Source organism: Gallus gallus, chromosome 16 (assembly GCF_016699485.2).
Source record: "Gallus gallus isolate bGalGal1 chromosome 16, bGalGal1.mat.broiler.GRCg7b, whole genome shotgun sequence".
Lineage (NCBI taxonomy): Eukaryota > Metazoa > Chordata > Aves > Galliformes > Phasianidae > Gallus > Gallus gallus.
In genome coordinates, this window is record NC_052547.1 from 1,927,521 (window position 1) to 1,941,271 (window position 13,751).

The window sequence follows — 13,751 nt, forward strand, 5'->3', positions numbered from 1 at the left end:
CCTATGTGTCCCTATGGGTCCCTATGTGTCCCTGTGGGTCCCTACGTGTCCCTATGGGTCTCTGTGGGTCCCTGTGGGGTCTCTATGTGCCCCTATGTGTCCCTATGGTGTCCCTATGTGTCCCTATGGGTCTCTGTGGGTCTCTGTGGGTCACTGTGTGTCCCTATGTGCCCCTATGTGTCCCTATGGGTCTCCATGTATCGCTATGTGTCCCTATGGGTCCCTGTGTGTCCCTATGTGTTGCTATGGGTCCCTATGTATCCCTATGGTTCTCTGTGTATCCCTATATGTCCCTATGGGGTCCCTCTGTGTCCCTCTGTGTCCCTATGTGTCCCTGTGGGTCCCTGTGGGGTCCCTATGTGTCCCTATGTGTCCCTATGTGTCCCTATGGGTCTCTGTGGGTCACTGTGTGTCCCTATGTGTCCCTATGGGGTCCCTATGTGTCTCTATGTGTCCCTGTGCGGTCTCTATGTGCCCCTATGTGTCTCTATGGAGTCCCTACGTGTCCCTATGGGTCCCTGTGTGTCCCTGTGGGGTCTCTATGTGCCCCTATGTATCCCTATATGTCCCTATGTGTCCCTATGTGTCCCTATGTGTCCGTATGGGTCTCTGTGGGGTCCCTATGGGTCCCTATGGGTCCCTATGTATCTTTATGGGTCCCTATGTGTCCCTATAGGTCCCTATGTGTCCCTATGGGTCTCTGTGGGTCTCTGTGGGGTCTCTATGGGTCCCTATGTGTCCCTATGGGGTCCGTATGTGCCCCTATGGGTCGCTATGGGTCTCTGTGGGGTCTCTGTGTTCCCCTATGTGTCCCTATGGGGTCCCTATGTGTCCCTATGTGTCCGTATGGGTCCCTGTGGGTCCCTATGGGGTCCCTGTGGGTCCCTGTGGGTCCCTATGTGTCCCTGTGGATCCCTACGTGTCCCTATGGGTCTCTGTGGGTCCCTGTGGGGTCCCTATGTGCCCCTATGTGTCCCTATATGTCCCTATGGTGTCCCTATGGTTCCCTGTGGGTCGCTACGTGTCCCTACGTGTCCCTACGTGTCCCTACGTGTCCCTACGTGTCCCTATGGGTCTCTGTGGGTCCCTGTGGGGTCCCTATGTGTCCCTGTGGGTCCCTGTGGGTCCCTATGGGTCCTTATGGGTCGCAATGGGTCGCTGTGTGGGTCAGGTGGAGAAGCGAGAGCTGCGGGGCCGGACGCTGCTGCGGGTGCCGGGCTATGAGCAGCCCGTGGAGTTTGGGGTCCTCGTGGCCTTCGCCTACCCATTGCACGGGGCCGGTATGGCTGTGGGGTTATGGGGTGGGGGGTTATGGGGTGGGGGGTTATGGGGTGGGGGGTTATAGGGTGGGGGGTTATAGGGTGGGGGTTATAGGGTGGGGGTTATAGGGTGGGGGGTTATAGGGTGTGAGGTTATAGGGTGTGGGGTGGGGGGTTATGGGGTGTTGTAGGGTGTGGGGTGGGGGGATATGGGGTGGGGGGTTGGAGGTTATAGGATGTGGGGTGGGGGGTTATGGGGTGTTGTAGGGTGTGGGGTGGGGGGATATGGGGTGGGGGGTGGGGGGTTGGAGGTTATAGGATGTGGGGTGGGGGGTTATGGGGTGTTGTAGGGTGTGGGGTGGGGGGTTATGGGGTGTTGTAGGGTGTGGGGTGGGGGGTTGGAGGTTATAGGATGTGGGGTGGGGGGTTATGGGGTGTTGTAGGGTGTGGGGTGGGGGGTTATGGGGTGGGGGGTTGGAGGTTATAGGATGTGGGGTGGGGTTTATGGGGTGTTGTAGGGTGTGGGGTGGGGGGTTATGGGGTGGGGGGTGGGGGGATATGGGGTGTTATGGGGTGTGGGGTGGGGGGTTATGGGGTGGGGGGTGGGGGGTTGGAGGTTATAGGATGTGGGGTGGGGGGTTATGGGGTGTTGTAGGGTGTGGGGTGGGGGCTTATGGGGTGGGGGGTGGGGGGTTGGAGGTTATAGGATGTGGGGTGGGGGGTTATGGGGTGTTGTAGGGTGTGGGGTGGGGGGTTATGGGGTGGGGGGTTGGAGGTTATAGGATGTGGGGTGGGGTTTATGGGGTGTTGTAGGGTGTGGGGTGGGGGGTTATGGGGTGGGGGGTGGGGGGTTGGAGGTTATAGGATGTGGGGTGGGGGGTTATGTGGTGTTGTAGGGTGTGGGGTGGGGGGATATGGGGTTTGGGGTGTGGGGTTATGGGGTGGGGGGTTATGGGGGGCTGTGGGGTGGGGGGTTATGGGGTGTGGGGTTGGAGGGTGTGGGGGGGGATATGGGGTGGGGTGTGTGGGATATGGGGTGTGGGGTGGGGGGTTATGGGGTGGGGGGTTATGGGGTGTTGTAGGGTGTGGGGTGGGGGGTATGGGGTGGGGGGTTGTGGGGTGGGGAGGGTGGGATATGGGGTGTGGGGTGGGGGGTTTTGGAGTTGGGGGTGTGGGATATGGGGTGTGGGGTGGGGGGTTATGGGGTGTTATGGGGTGTGGGGTGGGGGGTTTTGGAGTTGGGGGTGTGGGATATGGGGTGTGGGGTGGGGGGTTATGGGGTGTTATGGGGTGTGGGGTGGGGGGTATGGGGTGGGGGGTTATGGGGTGGGGAGGGTGGGATATGGGGTGTGGGGTGGGGGGTTATGGAGTTGGGGGTGTGGGATATGGGGTGTGGGGTGGGGGGTTATGGGGTGTTATGGGGTGTGGGGTGGGGGGTTATGGGGTGGGGGGTGGGGGGTTGGAGGTTATAGGATGTGGGGTGGGGGGTTATGGGGTGTTGTAGGGTGTGGGGTGGGGGGATATGGGGTGTGGGGTTATGGGGTGGGGGGTTATGGGGGGCTGTGGGGTGGGGGGTGGGGGGTTATGGGGTGTGGGGTTGGAGGGTGTGGGGTGGGGGGATATGGGGTGGGGGGTGGGGGGTTGGAGGTTATAGGATGTGGGGTGGGGGGTTATGGGGTGTTGTAGGGTGTGGGGTGGGGGGTTGTAGGTTATGGGGTGGGGGGATATGGGGTGGGGGGTTATGGGGTGTTATAGGGTGTGGGGTTATAGGGGGTTATGGGGTGTGGGATGTGGGGTTATAGGGTGTGGGGTTATAGGGTGTGGGGTGGGGGGTTATGGGGTGGTGTGGGGTGTGGGATATGAGGTGTGGGGTCGCTATGGGGCAGTGTGGGGCACTGTGGGGCAGTGTGGGGCGCTATGGGGCAGGCCTCTATGGGACACTGTGGGGCAGTTCTCTATGGGTCGCTATGGGGCAGTGTGGGTCGCTATAGAGCTGGACTCTATGGGTCACTATGGGCAGTTCTCTATGGGTCTCTGTGGGGCAATGTGTGGGGCGCTATGGGGCAGTTCTCTATGGGTCGCTATGGGGCAGTTCGCTATGGGGCAGTGTGGGGCAATGTGTGGGGCGCTATGGGGCAGTTCCCTATGGGGCGGTGTGGGGCGCTATGGGGCAGTTGTCTATGGGGCGCTGTGGGGCGCTATGGGGCGCTGTGGGGTGCTATGGGGCAGTTCTCTATGGGTCGCTATGGGGCAGTGTGGGGTGCAGTGGGGCGCTATGGGGCGGTGTGGGGCGCTATGGGGCAGGCCTCTATGGGTCGCTATGGGGCAATGTGGGGCGCAGTGGGGCGCTATGGGGCAGTTCTGTATGGGGCGGTGTGGGGCGCTATGGGGCAGTTCCCTATGGGGCGGTGTGGGGCGCTATGGAGCAGTTCCCTATGGGGCGCTATGGGGCAGTTCCCTATGGGTCACTATGGGGCAGTGTGGGGTGCAGTGGGGCACTATGGGGCGGTGTGGGGCGCTATGGGGCAGGCCTCTATGGGTCGCTATGGGGCAATGTGGGGCGCAGTGGGGCGCTATGGGGCAGTTCTGTATGGGGCGGTGTGGGGCGCTATGGGGCAGTTCCCTATGGGGCGGTGTGGGGCGCTATGGAGCAGTTCCCTATGGGGCGCTATGGGGCAGTTCCCTATGGGTCACTATGGGGCAGTGTGGGGTGCAGTGGGGCACTATGGGGCAGTGTGGGGCGCTATGGGGCAGGCCTCTATGGGTCGCTATGGGGCAATGTGGGGCGCAGTGGGGCGCTATGGGGCAGTTCTGTATGGGGCGGTGTGGGGCGCTATGGGGCAGTTCCCTATGGGGCGGTGTGGGGCAGTGTGGGGCGCTATGGGGCAGTTCTGTGTGGGGCGGTGTGGGGCGCTATGGGGCAGTTCTCTATGGGTCGCTATGGGGCAGTGTGGGGCGCTATGGGGCAGTTCTGTGTGGGGTGGTGTGGGGCGCTATGGGGCAGTGTGCGAGGCTGTGCCCCACACGCAGAGCCGGCCGGGGAGGTGGTGGTGGCCACAACGCGGCCCGAGACGATGCTGGGGGACGCCGCCATCGCTGTGCATCCCGACGACCCCCGCTACCAGGTGGGCGGCACTTCCGGAATGGGGCGGCACTTCCGGGGTGGGACTTCCGGGCTGGGGCGGGACTTCCGGGGCAAGACATCTTAAGGGGTTGGGGTGGTATTTCCGGGGGTGAGGCGGGACTTCCGGGGCAAGACTTATGGGGGGGGGGGGGGGGGGGGGACTTCCGGGGGTGAGGCGGGACTTCCGGGACCAGACATCTGTGTGTGGAGGGGAAAACTTCCGGGGGTGAGGCGGGACTTCCGGGCAAGACTTCTTGGGGGGGGGGGAGGGGTGGTATTTCCGGGGGTGAGGCGGGACTTCTGGGACCAGATTCTGGGGGGGGCTGGGAGGGTGGGACTTCCGGGGTGGGGCGGGACTTCCGGGGCAAGACTTACCGGGGGGGGGGGGGGGGGGGGGGAACTTCCGGGGTGGGGCGGGACTTCCGGGGCAAGACATCTTAAGGGGACGGGGGGTGTAGTAACTTCCGGGGGTGATGCGGGACTTCCGGGGCAAGACTTCTTGGGGGGGAGAGGGGTGGAACTTCCGGGAGTGAGGCGGGACTTCTGGGACCAGATTCTGGGGGGGGCTGGGGGGGTGGGACTTCCGGGGTGGGGCGGGACTTCCGGGGCAAGACATCTTAAGGGGGCGGGGGGGGTTGTAACTTCCGGGGGTGAGGCGGGACTTCCGGGGCAAGACTTATGGGGGATAAGGGAAGGGGGGGCTTGGAACTTCCGGGGGTGAGGCGGGACTTCCGGGGCCAGGCTTCTGTGTGTGTGGGGGGGTGGAACTTCCGGGGGTGAGGCGGGACTTCCGGTCGTGTTTCTTTTGGGGGTTGGAACTTCCGGGGTGAGGCGGGACTTCCGGAGCAAGACTTCTGGGGGGGGGGAGGGAGGTGGGACACACAACTTCGACTTCCGGGGGTGAGGTAGGACTTCCGGGGGTGGTTCTGTTGGGGATGTGTGACTTCCGGGATGGGGCGGGACTTCCGGGACAAGACTTCTGTGTGTGGGGGGGTGGGTTGGTGGAACTTCCGGGGGTGAGGCGGGACTTCCGGGAGAGGTTTCATTGGGGGTGGTGTGACTTCCGGTGTGGGGCGGGACTTCCGGACGTGGGAAGGGGGGGGGGGGGGGGGGGAGGGGTGGCTAATAACTGACAGCGTTGCCCCGCCCCAGCACCTGATTGGCCGGCACGTGGTGCACCCGTTCACTGGGCAGAGCCTGCCAATCATCAGGGACGCCTTCGTCGACCCCCAGTTTGGGACTGGTAAGGGGCGGGGCTTAAAGGGGGCGGGGCTTAAAGGGAGGGGCTTTGGGGGAGGGTAGGAGCGGAAGTGGGCGGGGCTTATCAAACGGGCGGGGCTTGCAGAGGGGCGGGGCTTGGAAAGGGGTGGAGCCTGAGCGGGTGGGCGGGGCTTGGGGGTTGGGTTTCTTGGATGTGGGCGGAGCTTCGGGGTGTGTGGGACCAAAAGTGGGCGGGGCATTGAAAGGGGGCGGGGCTGGGAGTGGGCGGGGCTTGGGAAGGGGTGGAGCCAAAGGAGGGAAAGTGAGTGGGAAGGGGGGGGGGCTTATAAAGGGAGGGGCGTGGCCAGAAGTGGGCGGGGCTTGCAGGTGGGCGGGGTCAGAGGTGGGCGGGGCTTGGAAGGAGGGTGGGAGAGGAAGTGGGCGGGGCTGGGAAAGGGGGCGGGGTCTGGGTGGGGTGCGGCATGGGGAGGGGCGGAGCTTATAGAGGGGTAGAGTGTGATTGGGGGGTGGGGTTTGAAATGGGCGGGGCTTGGAGAAGGGTGGGAGAGGAAGTGGGCGGGGCTGGGAAAGGGGGCGGGGTCTGGGTGGGGTGCGGCATGGGGAGGGGCGGAGCTTATAGAGGGGTGGGGTGAGAGGGGGCGGGGCCGGAAGTGGGCGTGGCATGGGAATGAGTGTAACCCGGACGTGGGTGGGGCTGGGAAAGGGGCGTGGCATGGGAAGGGGCGGAGCTCATAAAGGGGGTTGTAAAGGGGCGGGACCGGAAGTGGGCGGGGCTTGAGAAGGAGTTTAAGCGAAAGTGGGCGGGGCTATGGAAGGGGTGGTGCTCAGAAGGGGGCGGGGCTTATAAGGGGGTGGTGTTTGAATGGGGGCGCGGTCTGAAGTGGGCGGGGCTTGGGATTGGGTGGATGCAAAAGTGGGCGGGGCTTGGGAATGAGTGGAGGCCAGGGAAGGGGTGGTGGCCGGAAGTGGGCGGGGCTTAAAAAGGGTGGTGTTTGATTGGGGGCTGAGTCAGAAGTGGGCGTGGCTAGGGAAAGGAGTGGAAGCAAATGTGGGCGGGGCTAGGGAAGGGGGGGGATCCCTGAAAGGGGCGGGGCTTGGGAAGGGTTGGGGTTTGATTGGAGGCGGGGTCAGAAGTGGGCGGGGCTTTGAGATGGCTCGGGGGGAATCGGGAGTGGGAGGGGCTTGGGAAGGGGGTGTGGCTTGGATAAGGAGGCGGGGCTTGGAAAGGGGGCGGGGCATGAAAAAGGGGCGGGGCCTAGGAAGGGAAGGTGGGGTGGGAAGGTGTGGGGCTTGTAAAGGGGTGAAGCCCGGAAGTGGGCGGGGCCGGAAGCGGGCGGGGCTTGGAAAAGGGGCGGGGCTTGCGGAGGGAAGTGGGGTGGGAAGGTGTGGGGCTTATAATGGGGTGGGGGTCCAGAAGTGGGCGGGGCTTTGAGAGGGGAGGGGGGAAGTAGGAGTGGGCGGGGCTTGGAAAGGGGGCGGGGCATGGAAAAGGGGCGGAGCCTAGGAAGGGAAGGTGGGGTGGGAAGGTGTAGGGCTTGTAAAGGGGTGAAGCCCGGAAGTGGGCGGGGCCGGAAGTGGGCAGGGCTTGCGGAGGGAAGTGGGGTGGGAAGGCGTGGGGCTTATAAAGGGGTGGGGGTCCAGAAGTGGGCGGGGCTTTGAGATGGGCGGGGTGAATCGGGAGTGGGCGGGGCTTGGAATGGGGGTGGGGCTTGGAAGGGGGCGGGGCTTGGAAAAGGGGCGGAGCCTACGGAGGGAAGGTGGGGTTGGAAGGTGTGGGGCCTATAAAGGGGTGGGGGTCGAGAACTGGGCGGGGCTTTGAGATGATTGGGGGGGGAATGGGGAGTGGGCAGGGCTTGGAAAGGGGGCGGGGCTAAAAAAGGGGTGGAGCCTAAGGAGGGAAGGGGGGTGGGAAGGTGTGGGGCTTACAAAGGGGTGGGGGTCCAGAAGTGGGCGGGGCTTTGAGATGGGTGGGGCGAATCGGGAGTGGGCGGGGCTTGGAAAGGGGGCGGGGCTTGGAAGAGGGGCGGAGCCTACGGAGGTAAGGTGGGGTTGGAAGGTGTGGGGCCTATAAAGGGGTGGGGGTCCGGAAGTGGGCGGGGCTTTGAGATGGGTGGGGTGAATCGGGAGTGGGCGGGGCTTGCAAAAGGGGCGGAGCCTAGGAAGGGAAGGTGGGGTGGGAAGGTGTAGGGCTTGTAAAGGGGTGAAGCCCGGAAGTGGGCGGGGCTGGAAGTGGGAGGGGCTTGCGGAGGGAAGTGGGGTGGGAAGGTGTGGGGCTTATAAAGGGGTGGGGGTCCAGAAGTGGGCGGGGCTTTGAGATGGGCGGGGTGAATCGGGAGTGGGCGGGGCTTGGAAAGGGGGTGGGGCTTGGAAGGGGGCGGGGCTTGGAAAGGGGGCGGAGCCTAAGGAGGGAAGGGGGGTGGGAAGGTGTGGGGCTTACAAAGGGGTGGGGGTCTAGAAGTGGGCGGGGCTTTGAGATGGGTGGGGCGAATCGGGAGTGGGCGGGGCCTGGAAATGGGGCGGGGCTTGGAAGGGGGCGGGGCTAGGAAAAGGGGCGGAGCCTACGGAGGGAAGTGGGGTGGGAAAGTGTGGGGCTTATAAAGGGGTGGGGGTCCAGAAGTGGGCGGGGCTTTGAGATGGGTGGGGGGATTCGGGAGTGGGCGGGGCTTGGAAGGGGGCGGGGCTTGGAAAGGGGGCGGGGCTTGCGGTGGGCGTGGCCCTGACCCCCCCCCCAAATGCAGGGGCAGTGAAGGTGACCCCCGCCCACGACGCCACCGACTTCGAAGTGGGGCAGCGGCACCAACTGCCCACCGTCAGCATCATAGGGGAGGATGGGAGGCTGGAGAACGTTACCGCCCCCTTTCCTGGTCAGTGGGGTGAGGGGTGGGGGGGATATGGGGTGATGTGGGGTGGATATGGGGCATTATGGGGTGCTGTGGGGTGGATACGGGGCACTATGGGGTGGATATGGGGTGCTGTGGGTGGATATGGGGTGCTATGGGGTGGATATGGGGCACTATGGGGCGCTGTGGGGTGGATATGGGGTGCTGTGGGTGGATTTGGGGTGCTGTGGGGTCGATATGGGGTGTTGTGGGGGGGATATGGGGCACTATGGGGTGCCGTGGGTGGATATGGGGTGTTATGGGGTGGTTATGGGGTGCTGTGGGGTGGATATGGGGCCCAATGGGGTGCTGTGGGGTGGATATGGGGTGCTGTGGGTGGATTTGGGTGCTGTGGGGTGGATATGGGGTGTTGTGGGGTGGATATGGGGTGTTGTGTGGGGGATATGGGGTGTTATGGGGTGGATATGGAGCGCTGTGGGGTGGATATGGGGTGTTATGGGATGGTTATGGGGTGCTGTGGGGTGGATATGGGGTGCTGTGGGTGGATATGGGGTGATATGGGGTCGATATGGGGTGTTGTGGGGGGGATATGGGGCACTATGAGGTGCTGTGGGGTGGATATGGGCGCTGTGGGGTGGATATGGGGCGCATGGTCAGCATCATAGGGGAGGATGGGAGGCTGGAGAACGTACCACCCCCTTTCCTGGTCAGTGGGGTGGGGGGTGGGGGGGATATGGAGCGCTGTGGGGTGGATATGGGGTGCTGTGGGGTGGATATGGGGCGCTGTGGGGTGGATATGGGGTGTTATGGGATGGTTATGGGGTGCTGTGGGGTGGATATGGGGCATTATGGGGTGCTGTGGGGTGGATACGGGGCGCTATGGGGTGGATACGGGGTGCTGTGGGTGGATATGGGGTGCTATGGGGTGGATATGGGGCACTATGGGGCGCTGTGGGGTGGGTATGGGGCGTTATGGGGTGCTTTGGGGTGGATGTGGGGTGCTGTGGGGTGGATACGGGGCGCTGTGGGGTGGATATGGGGCCCAATGGGGTGCTGTGGGGTGGATATGGGGTGCTGTGGGTGGATTTGGGGTGCTGTGGGGTGGATATGGGGTGTTATAGGGTGGATATGGGGTGCTATGGGGTGGATATGGGGCACTATGGGGCGCTGTGGGGTGGATATGGTGTGCTGTGTTGCAGATCTCTATGGGGCTCTATGGGGCGCTGTGGGCAGGTCTCTATGGGGCACTGTGGGGCGCTGTGGGGTGACTGTGTGCCCCATAGGGAATGCGGCGCTTTGAGGCCCTATGGGGCGCTGTGGGGCAGGTCTCTATGGGGCGCTGTGGGGCGCTGTGGGGTGACTGTGTGCCCCATAGGGAATGCGGCGCTTTGAGGCCCTATGGGGCGCTGTGGGGCAGGTCTCTATGGGGCACTATGGGGCGCTGTGGGGTGACTGTGTGCCCCATAGGGAATGCGGCGCTTTGAGGCCCTATGGGGCAGGTCTCTATGGGGCGCTATGGGGCACTAAGAGGCAGGTCCCTATGGGGCACTGTGGGGCGCTGTGGGGTGACTGTGTGCCCCATAGGGAATGCAGCGCTTTGAGGCCCTATGGGGCAGGTCTCTGTGGGGCGCTATGGGGCAGGTCCCTATGGGGCGCTGTGGGGCGCTATGGGGCGCTGTGGGGTGACTGTGTGCCCCATAGGGAATGCGGCGCTTTGAGGCCCGGGGGGCGCTATGGGGCAGGTCTCTATGGGGCGCTGTGGAGCGCTATGGGGCGCTGTGGGGTGACTGTGTGCCCCATAGGGAATGCGGCGCTTTGAGGCCCTATGGGGCGCTGTGGGGCGCTGTGGGGTGACTGTGTGCCCCATAGGGAATGCGGCGCTTTGAGGCCCTATGGGGCGCTGTGGGGCGCTGTGGGGCGGTGTGGGGTGACTGTGTGCCCCATAGGGAATGCGGCGCTTTGAGGCCCTATGGGGCGCTATGGGGCAGGTGTCTATGGGGCGCTGTGGGGCGCTGTGGGGTGACTGTGTGCCCCATAGGGAATGCGGCGCTTTGAGGCCCGGGGGGCGCTATGGGGCAGGTCTCTATGGGGCGCTTTGAGGTCCTATGGGGCGCTATGGGGCAGCTGTCTATGGGGCGCTGTGGGGCGCTGTGGGGTGACTGTGTGCCCCATAGGGAATGCGGCGCTTTGAGGCCCTATGGGGCGCTATGGGGCAGGTGTCTATGGGGCGCTGTGGGGCGCTGTGGGGTGACTGTGTGCCCCATAGGGAATGCGGCGCTTTGAGGCCCGGGGGGCGCTATGGGGCAGGTCTCTATGGGGCGCTTTGAGGTCCTATGGGGCGCTATGGGGCAGGTGTCTATGGGGCGCTGTGGGGCGCTGTGGGGTGACTGTGTGCCCCATAGGGAATGCGGCGCTTTGAGGCCCTATGGGGCGCTGTGGGGCGCTGTGGGGTGACTGTGTGCCCCATAGGGAATGCGGCGCTTTGAGGCCCTATGGGGCGCTGTGGGGCGCTGTGGGGTGACTGTGTGCCCCATAGGGAATGCGGCGCTTTGAGGCCCTATGGGGCGCTGTGGGGCGCTGTGGGGTGACTGTGTGCCCCATAGGGAATGCGGCGCTTTGAGGCCCTATGGGGCAGGTCTCTATGGGGCACTATGAGGCGCTATGGGGCAGGTCTCTATGGGGCGCTATGTGGCACTATGGGGCGCTGTGGGGCAGGTCCCTATGGGGCGCTATGGGGCGCTGTGGGGCGCTGTGGGGTGACTGTGTGCCCCATAGGGAATGCGGCGCTTTGAGGCCCTATGGGGCGCTATGGGGCAGGTCTCTATGGGGCGCTATGGGGCACTAAGAGGCAGGTCTCTATGGGGCGCTGTGGGGCGCTGTGGGGTGACTGTGTGCCCCATAGGGAATGCGGCGCTTTGAGGCCCTATGGGGCGCTGTGGGGCAGGTCTCTATGGGGCACTATGGGGCAGGTCTCTGTGGGGCGCTATGGGGTGCTATGGGGCGCTGTGGGGTGACTGTGTGCCCCATAGGGAATGCGGCGCTTTGAGGCCCTATGGGGCAGGTCTCTATGGGGCGCTTTGAGGCCCTATGGGGCGCTGTGGGGCGCTGTGGGGTGACTGTGTGCCCCATAGGGAATGCGGCGCTTTGAGGCCCTATGGGGCGCTGTGGGGCGCTGTGGGGTGACTGTGTGCCCCATAGGGAATGCGGCGCTTTGAGGCCCTATGGGGCAGGTCTCTATGGGGCACTATGAGGCGCTATGGGGCAGGTCTCTATGGGGCGCTATGTGGCACTATGGGGCGCTGTGGGGCAGGTTCCTATGGGGCGCTATGGGGCGCTGTGGGGCGCTGTGGGGTGACTGTGTGCCCCATAGGGAATGCGGCGCTTTGAGGCCCTATGGGGCGCTATGGGGCAGGTCTCTATGGGGCGCTATGGGGCACTAAGAGGCAGGTCTCTATGGGGCGCTATGGGGCGCTGTGGGGTGACTGTGTGCCCCATAGGGAATGCGGCGCTTTGAGGCCCTATGGGGCAGGTCTGTATGGGGCGCTTTGAGGCCCTATGGGGCGCTGTGGAGCAGGTCCCTATGGGGCACTATGGGGCGCTGTGGGGCGCTGTGGGGTGACTGTGTGCCCCATAGGGAATGCGGCGCTTTGAGGCCCTATGGGGCAGGTGTCTATGGGGCGCTATGTGGCACTATGGGGTGCTATGGGGCAGGTCCCTATGGGGCGCTGTGGGGCGCTGTGGGGTGACTGTGTGCCCCATAGGGAATGCGGCGCTTTGGGGCGCTATGGGGCAGGTGTCTATGGGGCGCAGTGGGGCGCTATGGGGCGCTGTGGGGTGACTGTGTGCCCCATAGGGAATGCGGCGCTTTGAGGCCCTATGGGGCGCTGTGGGGCAGGTCTCTATGGGGCGCTTTGAGGCCCTATGTGGCGCTGTGGGGCAGGTCCCTATGGGGCGCTGTGGGGCGCTATGGGGTGACTGTGTGCCCCATAGGGAATGCGGCGCTTTGAGGCCCTATGGGGCAGGTGTCTATGGGGCGCTATGTGGCACTGTGGGGCGCTGTGGGGCAGGTCCCTATGGGGCGCTGTGGGGCGCTGTGGGGTGACTGTGTGCCCCATAGGGAATGCGGCGCTTTGAGGCCCTATGGGGCGCTGTGGGGCAGGTCTCTATGGGGCACTATGGGGCAGGTCTCTATGGGGCGCTGTGGAGCGCTATGGGGCGCTGTGGGGTGGACTGTGTGCCCCATAGGGAATGCGGCGCTTTGAGGGCCCTATGGGGCGCTATGGGGCAGGTCCCTATGGGGCGCTGTGGGGCGCTGTGGGGTGACTGTGTGCCCCATAGGGAATGCGGCGCTTTGAGGCCCTATGGGGCGCTATGGGGCGCTGTGGGGTGACTGTGTGCCCCATAGGGAATGCGGCGCTTTGAGGCCCTATGGGGCAGGTCTCTATGGAAGTGCTGTGGGGCACTATGGGGCGCTATGGGGCGCTGTGGGGCGCTGTGGGGTGACTGTGTGCCCCATAGGGAATGCGGCGCTTTGAGGCCCTATGGGGCGCTGTGGGGCGCTGTGGGGTGACTGTGTGCCCCATAGGGAATGCGGCGCTTTGAGGCCCGGGGGCGGTGGGTGGCGGCGCTGCAGAAGTTGGGGCTCTTCCGGGGGGAGAGCGAAAACCCCATGGCTGTACCCATCTGCAGGTATGGGGCGCTTATGGGGCGGGGTTATGGGGCGGGGGTTATGGGGCGGGGTTATGGGGCCGGGTTATGGGGTGGGGGGCAGTTATGGGGCAGGGTTATGGGGTGGGGCCATGGGGTGGAGATGTGGAGTGGGGGTTGTGGGGTTATGGGGTGGAGTTATGGGGTGGGGATGTGAGGGGGGGGAGGTGGGGTTAGGGGGTGGGGTTATGGGGCGGGGTTATGGGGTGGGGGGCAGTTATGGGGCAGGGTTATGGGGTGGGGCCCATGGGGTGGAGATGTGGAGCGGGGGTTGTGGGGTTATGGGTGGAGTTATGGGGTGGGGATGTGAGGGGGGGGAGGTGGGGTTAGGGGGCGGGGTTATGGGGCGGGGTTATGGGGTGGGGGGCAGTTATGGGGCAGGGTTATGGGGTGGGGCCCATGGGGTGGAGATGTGGAGCGGGGTTGTGGGGTTATGGGGTGGAGTTATGGGGTGGGGATGTGAGGGGGGGGATGGTGGGGTTAGGGGGTGGGGTTATGGGGCGGGGATGTGGGGTGGGATGTGGGGTGGGGGTTGTGGGGTTATGGGGTGGGGAGGTGGGGTGGGGATGTGGGGTGGGGTTGTGGGGTTATGGGGTGGGG

The 13,751-nt window shown here is 64.6% G+C and overlaps 1 protein-coding gene across 1 annotated transcript in view; it reads left to right on the top strand.

Annotated features, from left to right (window-relative positions):
* Nucleotides 1–13,751, top strand: part of LOC107050659 (valine--tRNA ligase-like) — a gene marked incomplete at its 3' end in the record, with an annotated part of 79,785 nt that overhangs the window by 21,156 nt on the left and 44,878 nt on the right. Inside the window, exons 6-10 of the mRNA XM_046901513.1 lie at nucleotides 1,172–1,280; nucleotides 4,290–4,384; nucleotides 5,536–5,626; nucleotides 8,343–8,468; nucleotides 9,728–9,741. Of these exons, the coding sequence (XP_046757469.1) occupies nucleotides 1,172–1,280; nucleotides 4,290–4,384; nucleotides 5,536–5,626; nucleotides 8,343–8,468; nucleotides 9,728–9,741 (435 nt within the window). The remainder of the gene's footprint in view (nucleotides 1–1,171; nucleotides 1,281–4,289; nucleotides 4,385–5,535; nucleotides 5,627–8,342; nucleotides 8,469–9,727; nucleotides 9,742–13,751) is intronic.